The 12,533-nt window shown below is 35.4% G+C and overlaps 1 protein-coding gene across 1 annotated transcript; it reads left to right on the forward strand.

Moving 5' to 3' along the window:
* The first annotated feature begins 11 nt into the window (after nt 1-11).
* LOC146932190 (phox domain-containing protein) lies at nt 12-12,461 on the forward strand. Its single transcript, XM_085703826.1, has 15 exons — nt 12-425; nt 532-934; nt 1,024-1,201; nt 1,303-1,442; nt 3,969-4,836; nt 5,015-5,115; nt 5,568-5,712; nt 6,003-6,071; nt 6,198-6,243; nt 7,287-7,732; nt 9,057-9,136; nt 9,859-9,994; nt 10,681-10,873; nt 11,741-11,823; nt 11,941-12,461. Exons 1-15 carry the CDS (start codon nt 320-322, stop codon nt 12,064-12,066), a joined length of 3,120 nt encoding a protein of 1,039 aa, XP_085559952.1. The 5' UTR covers nt 12-319; the 3' UTR covers nt 12,067-12,461.
* Nucleotides 12,462-12,533: the final 72 nt, after the last annotated feature.

The raw sequence follows: 12,533 nt of genomic DNA on the forward strand, positions 1-12,533 counted from the left end.
ACACACATGTTATGATTTTGATCATCACTTATCTTCACCTCCAAATCGAATTCAACTTAGGTCGTGTTGGACTCAACTGGTGGTTGCACTTTATAAAAAAGAAGAACAAGAACAAGACCAACAACTCATAACCCACAATACAAAGAATATTCCATTAATATTATTTTTCTGCTCGCTCGATAATTCAATTCAATTCCAGGTATTACATACTGTTTCTTCTTTCTTTCTTCCAAACCAAAACAAACAAGACAAAAACAAACACCTTGGTGCGGTAAAAGGTTGTTGATGATTTGTAACGGTGTTGTTGTCTGATTCAACGATGAAGAAGAAACCCATGGAGAGTGTGAATGATCTGATCCAAGAGTTCAAGCTCCGCACTCTTTGGTGGGCTCTCTCTATTTTCGCCGTTTCTTATTTCCTCACCAGTAAGTTTCATATATTTTGCTTGATTAGTCTTTATTCATCTTAGGTTCTACCATAAGACTATAGTGTGTTTGTATTCATGTTCTGTGTGTTGATTATCTTTCACAGATACAAGTAAATCGATGTGGATGAATGTGCCGATGTCAATTCTATTTGTTTGTGCTATGCGCATTATTGTAAATAATGTGGAATTTCGTTGGAAGGTTAAACAACCTAGATCACATACATATCTGTCACATTTGGAGAAAAGACAGTTATCTTTGAATGATCCGCGTCTATCTAGTGTGCCTCCCCCGGTAAAATGGAAGAGGAAAATTGATTCTCCTGTTGTGGAGGATGCAATGGCTGATTTCATTGATAAGATTTTGAAGGATTTCGTGGTTGATTTGTGGTACTCAGAAATTACTCCAGATAGGGAGTTTCCTGATCAGATACACGCTATAATCATGGATGTTCTTGCTGAAATATCAGCGAGGGTTAAAGAGATAAATCTTGTCGACTTGTTGACAAGGTATGTTGCTTTTTCGACCCTATAATGGCTGCCAAAGATAAAGTATTATGAAAACTACTGATTTTTGTTCTGATTTATTTAAATTTCAGGGATTTAGTTGATTTAGTAGGTGATCACTTGGAACTTTTTAGAAGAAATCAAGCGGCAATAGGTGTCGACGTTATGAAAACATTATCTACAGAAGAGAGGGATGACAGATTGAAATTCCATTTGTTGAACTCTAAGGAGCTTCATCCAGCACTAAGGTCTCCCGAGAGTGAGTACAAGGTGTGAGTGGATCAGTGGAGTGTTCCAATGATATATATGTTTCTTTTGTTTGAGAATTATTTCTTATTATCTTATCTGACGAATGAATGTTCTTTTTGTAGGTTCTTCAGCGGCTAATGAGTGCACTTTTAGCTACAGTACTAAGACAACGAGAAGCGCAGTGTCCCGTGATTCGCTCAATATCTCGGGAACTTTTGACTTGCTTGGTGATGCAGCCTGTTATGAATTTGGCAAGCCCAGGGTATGTCGTTGAATATTTTGTCTCACATTTATTTTTGTGATAATTACTTTTCTGGGGAAATGGATCTTAACAATATGGGCTCTACGGAATGGTTGCTACATCATATTCGAGATTTTGAATAGTCTTTTAAGTTGTGTTTATGTAGGGACTCGGGGGGTTTTTGTAGGTCAAAAACATATTTAGGGCCCATTTGGTTAAGTAGGCAGAATACATGAAGATACAAAAGAGGGCTGAATGAAAATGATATTCATTGTTATGGCGCAGAGTATGAATATACTTTACTGTCCACCTCATATTTATGCCATGTCATTGTCAATGAAGTCCGAAGTGATTTTATTCTGTTTTGGCTGTTTTTTTTGAAGTTGTGGATTTAAAACTAGAAAGATTATGATGAGGCCATTGATGGTATCAATTTTAAATCAGATTTTAATAAGTCAAAGGAAAGAACTATTTTATTGAAAGAATAAAAGTTAGAAAGATAATGGGCTAGAAATCTCTTCTGCAAGGGTTTCCCCTTCTACAAAAGAGTCAATACTCCATTCACAAAAGTTTACAGTACTCAATAATATTCTCTCCAACTCAATAACCTCCGTATTTATTATACATTAAAATAACTACCCCATTAGCTAATAACTTCCCTAACTAACTCCTAGGGCTGAGCATCTGGCACCCATCTGAATGAAACTGCCGGTGGAAAATAGGCACCCATTCTCAACCGTTGAAGGCTCTGGTTTAGGCGGATTTCAGGTTGTGTTGGAGATGGGTTATACGGGTGGGTTCCTTCGGTTTGGTCAGAAGAAACAATCTCAACGTCAGGTGATAATTACAAGCAACAACACATTCAAGCCGGAACACTTCAAGTCGTGCTACACCTAGAATCTTCCTGCAGTTTCACACGATGTTTGCAAAACCATGATCTCCTTCTGTTTAGCAAATAGCTTTGTCGAAAAGGAAGAAAAAGAATTGGAAACGAACAAGGGAGGATTGAAAAAGGAGTAAACAAGAAACATACAAGCATACAATGCCAAAAATAAAGGTGCAGAAAGTATTGATACAGTAACAGATCTGCATCTTGGAAAAATGATTTTGCAGTAGACTTTGAGATAAGAAGGATTCACAAAAATATATTTTCCTTTTTTATTAATGTTAGATAATACGTTTAGTTTTTATTAATATTAGATAATACTTTTAGCTCGTTTATTGTGAGTAGTAGTAGTAGTAGTAGGATGGGACATTGGCAGAGGAGAAGGATGGTGGAAAGACATTGGGAGAGAGAAAATATTGATAAATGGGAAACGCGTGTGGTATTGAGGAAAAAGAAAGAAAGTTGACCGACTCTAACAAGTAACAATTGGTCTCAATCCGTCAGATAGTTATACATACTTCGAGGTTCGGTCGGGTATGGGTATCGATAGATTTCATTTTCCAGAACCGCACCCGACCGTATCAGCCCACTCTTAACTGAATTAATGCATTTTAATACCCGAAACCCAATCAAACCCGCCATACAACCCAATTTTGTTTTGGTTTTATCGGGTTCCGGGTGGGTCACCATCTTTTGCTTAGCCCTACTAACTCCTTGTCGCATATCCTAACGACGTCCTTCTTATCCTATATCCTAACATCTGCTAATCCTGATCGTTGTGATTTCGAAACAATGGCTTTGTGTTTTGTCCAACTATCATACCCTCCTGTTTCATCAAAAACCAGTTCCGAAACTTTAAGATTTATATTTAGGTTTAAAAGAGCAAATCGTATTGTTTAACTGAGAACATCATTAACCAAGGATCTCATAAAAGTTTAAGCTGTTGGGTGAGGACACTTCAGTGATTTTATACTATATATGTCTAACATGGTCCCTCATGCTGGGACGGAGGGAGAAGGGGGACTGGCAGGTGCCATGGCCACCACTGAGTTTTATAATTCATTCAAGTGTTACATGGTTAATTACTTTATGGCCCTATGATTGGTTAATTACTTTATGGCCCCATAATTGGTTAATTACTAAGCAATTTTGCCGTAAACAGTAGCTAGGTCAAATCGTTGTTTTATTTTGTAGCATGCAAAATATATTATATAAATATTAGAGTTTTGTTGTGTTCATGGTCCCTCTGAATTATGATTCCTGACGTCGTCACTGCCCTCACGCAATAGCTCTTTAAGCTTGCAGTGTTGATAATGCATAGGTGCACCTACCATGTGCTGAAATTCAACTCTTTAATGAATGAATGGTGATGGCAAGGATCAATCTCTAGAAACTTGGTCATTGTGTTGAGAACCAATTATACGAAAAGCTTATGCTATTTGGATTTTGGTGAAGACACGTAAATTGATTTTATGCTACATTTTTAACTGCAATTGAAAACATGTTAATACAGAATTTGTAGACCATTTGCTTCCTGATTTAAAAAATAAACATATCATTTTTTATTCATGAGATGGAAATATTGGGTTCGCATTTTTCTATTTCATTTATTTTTCTTATCGTAACCTACTTGTAATAAAATATGCAAATCTTTTTGTCAGGTTTATAAATGAGCTGATTGAAACACTTCTACTTCTCCTTAACGACAACGATAGTAAAAAGTGGATGGGTGGCGATCAGTCAACTAATGTAGCAAGTCATCATCATGGTAACTCTGTTGCTAATAGCGGCGGACATGACAATCTCACAGCCTCTAGTAAGCATCCACCTTTATACCAAGGAACTGAGATGACATTGGCCAAAATGAGTGACCAGGGAGAGACATCCTTACAAAATAATTCAGTCCATCAAAAATCTTCACAGCCCAAGCCTCCTGATTGGGCACAAATGTTGGAGGTTGCAACTCAGAGGAGAACTGAAATTCTTATGCCCGAGAATCTTGAGAACATGTGGGCAAAAGGAAGAAATTACAAAAGGAAAGAGAACAAAATTGTCAAAAGTGGATCTCAGGATATTCCCACCAAGAGTTCTGCTTCTGACTGTTCATTGCTGAATAGAAAAATGAACCAGGAAACGTTAGTGAGTAAACATGGAAAGTATGAAGCTGCTGAAGTGAAGTCCTCTCTACCTTCAACGCATGCCTTGGCTACGGATCCACTACAAAGCGTTGCAAGTACAAATATCTCAGAATATTCTCAAAACCCAGACAAGAAATTATCGTTTGAGGGAGAGCTCAGAGTTGATAAAGTGAAGGGTACAAAGGACCATGCTTCTGAAGGGTATAAAATTTCATTAAAGAGGTCTAGCAGTGCTTCTGCCTTGGCAATCCACCCTAATCAAGAAGGTAGCTCCATTATTTCAGAGTTTTTCAACCCGGAATTTGAGAGGCGCGAAGGATTTCGGGGAAAGAGTTCTTCTGACATGATAGTTAGGAAAGAGGGGCAATTAGCTCCAAAGCTCCGGTGCCGGGTATGCAATTTTGGCTTAAAGTTAAATATCTTTGAGAATAGTATTCTAAAAAGCACATTGATTTAGAATTTACTTTCTTTATTCGTTTACCCTTTTATAAATCAGAATGGTATTTCTGATAAAATATTTCATTGTGTGTATTTGTTGATTGTTGTTATTGTCTACTAAAACGTTGCAGGTTGTGGGAGCATATTTTGAGAAAATTGCGTCCACATCTTTTGCTGTCTACTCAATTGCAGTGACTGATGGACAGAATAGAACTTGGTTTGTAAAAAGAAGGTTTACTTCTTTCTTATATTTTTTTAGTAATAAGTGTGCACAAACTATATTTGATTCGAATTTTACAAACAGTTTGATATGAACTGGATTTATACAAGGCTGTAAATAGAATACCAGGATAACTGAGTTGTATTTTCTTGTTCAATCTTTCTCTTCCCCCCTTTTTTGAGTTTAAACTGCTCCGTCGTACGTAATAAATAGGTTTGAATCTCGAAATTGCTTGTTCCATCTTTATCTCTGTACTTTGACTTTATCGTAGGTGACTACCATAATTTCTTTGGGTTTCTAATTACAAAATAAAATGCCAGGATCACCAAATTATATTTTCATGTCTAATTTTTCTTTCCCCTGTTTTAAGTTTTAAACTGCTCATCAAACAGAATAAATATCATCAAGTCTCGCCATCTTTATATATGACTTTACTTACCATAATATATTTTGGTGGTATACAGATACAGGAATTTTGAGCGGTTGCATCGACATCTTAAAGATATTCCAAATTACACATTGCATTTGCCTCCTAAAAGGATATTTTCCTCGAACACTGATGATGCCTTTGTACATCAACGTTGCGTTCAGCTTGATAAATATCTCCAGGTATTTTATTCCTTGTTGCAATAATAAATAGGGAAAGGGTTATGCCCTTAAGGCACAAGTTTAAAAGCTAAAGATAGAAATATTTTTTTGGAACTTTTGTATTTATTGTTGTAAAAGTTTAATAATTTATATTTTCAATACAAAATTTATTTATTATTTCCTTTTTTTAGTTCCTTAACTTGCATCCTTAGGGCACAAGTTAGTATGACCCTAATAAATAAATTAAATTCATTGTTTCCTTTCATACTTTTAAATTATCTCTTTGGTTAAATTATGCTGTCTTACTTCAGGATCTCCTGTCAATAGCTAATGTTGCTGAACAACATGAAGTATGGGACTTTTTTAGCGTTTCCTCAAAGGTGTGTATCAGCTTGATGTTTCTTATTATTACTTCTGATGAGTTACCTTTTTATAATCTCTATTGGTGATTTTTGGCCGTGAAAAACGACAGTCTAACAGACTATTGTTTTGTTTTATTTCTGAAGAACTACTCTTTTGGGAAATCTTCTTCAGTGATGAAGACCTTGGCAGGTATCCTCTTATTAATTGTAACATTTTGTTTTATGTCATATGAAAGTTTAGAAATTAGAATCCAGGCTGTAGCTATTCTATGTATGGTGACCTCTCTTGTCAATCTTGAGTTTTTTTTGGAAAGACAATCTTCTCTGAGTTAATGCTTAATAGAATGTTTGATTGGTAATTCTATTTTTTAAACTTTTGAAATTGTTCAAAGCCTACTTACCATTAAAATACAATAATAAGAAAAATCGAATAGAAGTGGAAGAAAAAGATTCATGCCATGCCATTTTAGTATGCCTTCTCTCGGTTTATTGAGGATTCAAACCCATTAGACCTAAACTTCTAGGTCATTGTTTCGGGTAGGTTGAGCAGGATATAATAGGGGGCCATGTGATTACAACGATGTATTTTAAATAGGGGGCCATGTGACTACTACGATGTATTTTATGATACTCCCTCCGTCCCAATTTAAATGACCTACTTTGAAAATGTGCATTATTCACATAATATACTTTGACCATATTTTTCTACTAATATACAAAGACAAATCATAACATATAAGTTGATGTTGGATTTGTCTCGACAAATATTTTCAAAATATCAAATTTTCATAATTTTTTCTAATATATTATTATTAAAGATATTTCATATCAAAATTATGCATTGGCATACGTGACAGAGTCAACTGTGTCATATAATATGGGACAGAGGGAGTGTAATTTTTATGTTGAAATTAGGTGCTACTCTTCTATTTCTGTTATAGCAAATTCTCTCTTCAGTGAATGGATTTATTTATTCCTAATTGATAGAAACTGTTTTGCACATAGAGGCTTTTCTTTCATTTTCTTTGTAATACGAATTAGATTGTTATATATCTATTTATAAGAGGATTAAGTTGAAGAAAACATGACATTTTCTTATTCAAAATTAGTTTTCTTTGTTTATCAGTGGTATCAAGTTTTTTTTTTAACGTAATCCTAATTTGTAGAAGGCTTTCTAAATCTAGAAATTTTTATTGATTCAAAACACGATGTTTGATTGTTTTATATCAACAGTAAATGTAGATGATGCTGTGGATGATATTGTACGCCAGTTCAAGGGGGTTTCAGATGGTTTAAGGCGAAAAGTTGGTGGATCACCATCCCTCATCAATGAGGGGCCTTCTACATCATTGTACTTGCCTTGGAATGCAGATGAATTGGATAAAAGTACCACACAGCAAAGTGCTACAACAAGTGTGTTAAGTTCTGATACTGAGGACAGTGATAGGATCAGTAATCTAGGCCATGATAATTTTGATAGAGAAGAAGTACAAGATAATGCATTGATTTTGAAAGGTTACCCATCACTGGTAACAGACTATACTGACGAGTCCAGCAACTTGGCTATTGATAGACAGCGTGATCTGTCGGAGGAAGCTAGGATTAGCAATGACGTTCCAACTACAAATTCCATTCTTACTCGCGATAATTTGGAGGATCCTGTTGGAGTGCCACCTGAGGTATGTGTAGGCTGCTGAGTTTGCTTTTCCAAGTCGCACTTCACATTTAAGTATTTAACTGATGATTGAGAAACTTGGTTCTCTGCTCCCGTACTTAACGGTTTTGCTTCGATTATTTATTATTTATTAGCTGGTTATTGTTTCTGGAATATATTGCTGACTACAATGCAGCATACTTTGTCAAGCTAGGACTATCATTTATAACCGAGCCATGATGAAAACCATACAACATTAATACATCCACTGCTCTATTATCTCCTTTATGAAAAAAAATGACCCCAAACAAAAAGAAGAAAAGAATTTGTACTTGACTAAGTTAACTCATTAGCGTGCCAAAAGCTTGGATCATTTTCTTGCATGGCTTGCTGTGTTGTCTATTATTTTGGCGACCTTTGGAAGTAGAAGCTCATGGCGCTCCTCATCATTGTGATTGAGAAGATGACATGATCAATGTTAGTTTGATAAAAATAAGGAAAAACAAATGAGTTAAGTTTTAGACACAGATATTTTTTTTTTTTTTTTTTTTGTCAATTGACATCGATCAAATCACTATCTCAACTGTGAAAACGTGAAGGACCGTGAGCTTCTACTTCCAGAAGACAACATCTGTCGCATTGAAGATTCAAAAGATTTTCAAGTACCGGTTGTGGATCACCTATCAAAGTGGTCCACCATAGAATTTGCTTGCATATTAAATTAATTGATAAAGCTTCGCGGCCACAATCTGAGCTACAATATCAAGGTTTTTATGTCTCTGCGACCACGATTGAGGTCATATTTGATTGCAATTCTTGACTGTATCAAGGACCGCAACACGAATGGAATTTAAAGCCTTGTTGACTAAATACAAATAGAAAACATGGGAATAATCCACATAGGAATAATCCCCTTTTGGAATGATTAGATGTATCCACCAAATATTTGAAGAAGCTGAACTACCATTGGCATCCTAACTTTCATAGAATTGTTCTGGTCTTTAAAACTCTGCTTCCCCCAATATTTGTCTAATGCTTTGGTAAGAAGTTATTTCCAACATTTGTTTTTTGGTTTCATAAATTATTAAACGAGAGGCACAAGGCAAACACATTGCTGTTCCCGAAAGTGTTTTGGAGACATGCTTAGTGGTGTATTGTAGTGTAGCCCCTCTTTTTCCTCTTTTCTGAAGGGAAAGAATAATGATTGATAACCTGGAGAAAGGAGGAATGGAGTTTTACTTGGAATTACACAGGATATTTTTGGATCTTTGTATTCATTTTTCGTGACAACATCTTTTTTGCTTTAAAATATATTTTATAAACATTAATTAGTTTGATATTTTTTTCAGTGGACCCCTCCTAATGTTAGTGTCCCTCTTTTGAATTTGGTTGACAAGATATTTCAGCTTAAGAAAAGAGGTTGGATAAGGTATACTACTCTATCTGGTCAATCTGTAATATTCAAGTTAGTAACTGCTAGAAACAATGGCTAACTCTATATTGTCTAATTTTTTTATTCTTATTACAATTTACAGAACCTTCCTTTGGTGTTACTCTTTTAAATATTCTTTTAGCTTGCAAGTTGTCGTAATGTATTATGGAATTTTGCATGTTGTTAGAGACAAGACTCATTCCTAAACTTGCATTGCACCTAACATCTCATGATTTTAGAATGACTAGTCCTTTTGATATGTTAGCGTTTTATGCTTGCACCTCTCATTGTTATATTCAAATTAAATTTTAGCTCGACATAGTTATGATTGATCAATCTATGCCTCAAGCCCCCATTTAGTGTGTATGTGTATGAGGTGGGGCTGTAGATATTTTTTTGTTGATAATGTACTATTTTGAATTCTGTTACTTTTAGGCCAAGGAATAGAGATGAATTTCATTTTTATCTCAACTACATACATACCAATGACCATAAGCAGTTTTCAACATTCTTAAGCTGTTTTAAATTGTTACTTTTAGGCCAAGTGGGTTTTACTACACAAAATAAGGGCCATGACACTGTTGATCTGTTTAATTTCCTGGACTTGGAAGTAGCTAATATCGCCGTTTCTGTTCATGCAGAGACAGATCATGACACTGTTGATTTGTTTAATTACCTGGACTTAGAAGTAGCTAATATCATAGTTTCTGTTAATGCAGGAGACAGGTGTTTTGGATGTCAAAACAGATATTACAGCTGGTGATGGAAGACGCTATTGATGATTGGCTCTTGAGGCAGATTCACTGGCTTCGGAAAGAGGACACTATTGCACAAGGGATTCGGTGGCTCCAAGATGTAAGGCTTTTCAAACTTTTTTTTTTCTGGGACATTATATGCCAACTCAGATTAATGAAGCTTTATATGCAAATTAACAGAGTAAACTAGGTTACTTGGATGTCGATAGCCTGATTAAATTGCCATTTATTTGTTGGATGTGTGCTTCTAGGGCATTAGATAGATGCTATGGTCTAATTGCTGTTTGCAAATAGATACTCTAATCGGACAACACATCTGCCTAACCGATACCCAAAAAATAAGCCATATACATCATCTTGTATCTTAACAATCATGAACATTCCGCTCCACCTAAAGAGACCACGGAACTGCATAGGTTTTGCACAGCCAAGAAGTTTACTCTCTTGGCTCCCGCTAAAGCTCTCAAACTAGTCAAAACAAACTGCTCCAAGTTATGAGAATGAACCAACTCCAAGTACTCATCAAAAGCCAAAAGGCACTCTCACTCTGAATGCAGTTTATTTCTGGTCAAGTAGTTTTCTAGCAGACATGCAGAATTTGGATTTTTTTCCCGTATTGATGCCACTGCCTGTTTTCTAGTAGACATGTAGTTCATTTTGTGCTTCTTTTTTGCTTCTTGAACTTGGATGAAATCATCAACGGATAAAAATGTAAAAAAGAAAAATAAAATCATGTTATGACATTGGCTTGTGCATATGTTTCATGTTCTGTGGCCATGTTTTCAGGTCCTCTGGCCTGGTGGTAAGTTTTTTACAAGAGTAGGATTACCCCAAATAACAAATGGTGGCAGTGATGAAAAGCCTTCTCAAACAATAACTGGATCTGGGGGGCGCAACATCACAAAACACGAATCTGGCTCTTTTGAGGAACAGCTTGAGGCTGCTCGTAGAGAAAGTGACATCAAGAAACTGCTCTTTGGTTAGTTTTATTTCTTGTAGAATCATATGTTGATTAATTTGAGATCAGTTGTTATTGGATATATTATTCTACGTTTGAAACTTTATTTATTTTTCCTACTTGTATATTTTGTTATTTTCTTTGAAGTTGTGTCCGTCAGTTATGAACACCCTGTTAGCTCTGTGACTCGTTTGCACGGCCTTCTCACCGATTATTTATCATGGTCAATCCCCATGTTTTGCTTGTCGGTAATTAGACCCTTGCAACGCACTCTTTTTACAAATTGATTGGGAAAAAGTAATATGATAAGTTGTGGATGGTATGTTCAGATTGTTTAATCTAGCTATCACTTCATAGTGATAAAAGTAGAAAATTTATATAATGCTAATCATCAATAAGATAATTTTGAATCTCAGAATAATCTTCAAAATTTTCAGTTCCCTTCGTTTGTGCCGTTTGTATTGACTGGCAGCTAAACCTCACATATTCTCATGTATTTGTCAAACGGCATCAACTTTCACATAATTAATATAACTAGACCACAGGGAGTGTGTTAGTGTAATTGGAAATTTGCAATAATTGGAACTAGGTTGGTTAACTGAACAAACTTACAGTGCAATCGATGAATTATAGGGTATTATTTCAGCCAGCATAAAAAATATGAAAGGAATTTTTATATGATCATTGATTATTTCAAATTTGCAATTAATCTATACTCTAGAGTTTAGACTCTCTTGAAGAGGTTTTCTGGTGAAGGTCTTTGAATGTTATGGTATTTTGAAGTTTCATTGTATGTTAGAATCTTGTAAAGGTTGAAATTTAGCTGTTCCATTCTCATAATTTACATCCTAAGACTTTGACATATGAGGTTGTCTACATTTTCATCAGATGGTGCTCCAACAACTTTAGTCAGCTTGATCGGGCATAATCAGTACAGACGCTGTGCCAGAGATATATATTACTTCAGTCAGGTTAAATTCCTACTCCGTTACTGCATTCTCTTGGTGCAAACTTCTTTCTTGTGTTTGCATTAATTTTTGGATTTTTTTTGTGCTAAACTAACAATTCTATGTCTTGTTGCTTTTTAGTCTCCTGTATGTATGAAGCAACTTGCCTATGCAATTCTGGAACTTCTACTTGTCTCCATCTTTCCTGAGATGAGGAATGTTGTGTTGAGTGTTCATGAGAATATGAACGTTCACCAAGCGCCGTGAGTTCTTCATCACATGTGGTAGTGGCTTGCCTATGTTGTACATGAAATTTGGAAGACGGTGGTTTGGTTGTAGATTGTAGATGCAAGAACAGGAGCTATGACAGATGATTTAGGAAATTGGCAATTGGTTTTGAATCTCTTTCCAACTGTATAAAACTTAGATATAGGTTGTGTACAGAAGAAACAACAATCATGCTGTGTTACTATGTTTTGTCAAGGCATATACCCCATTTTCATGGGGATTTTGTATTGTTACAGATAGGGTCGTGAAATGCTTCTAGTGAATAGGATTATTCTTTATTCGTTTAGTCATTGGGATTAGAGGCTATTTTGCTTAACTGCAATTAATTGAATATTTTCTTCTTTAATGATACACTAAAACACATTTGATAGTTACTGGTTTGCTTGGCTTCTTCATTTTCTTGATCAATTGAAATTAAGGGTCAGTGAGATGAACAAGTGAGAGAT

This window comes from Medicago sativa, chromosome 4 (genome assembly GCF_051527215.1).
Source record: "Medicago sativa cultivar Bolivia chromosome 4, Bolivia_mono, whole genome shotgun sequence".
In the NCBI taxonomy this organism is placed as follows: domain Eukaryota; kingdom Viridiplantae; phylum Streptophyta; class Magnoliopsida; order Fabales; family Fabaceae; genus Medicago; species Medicago sativa.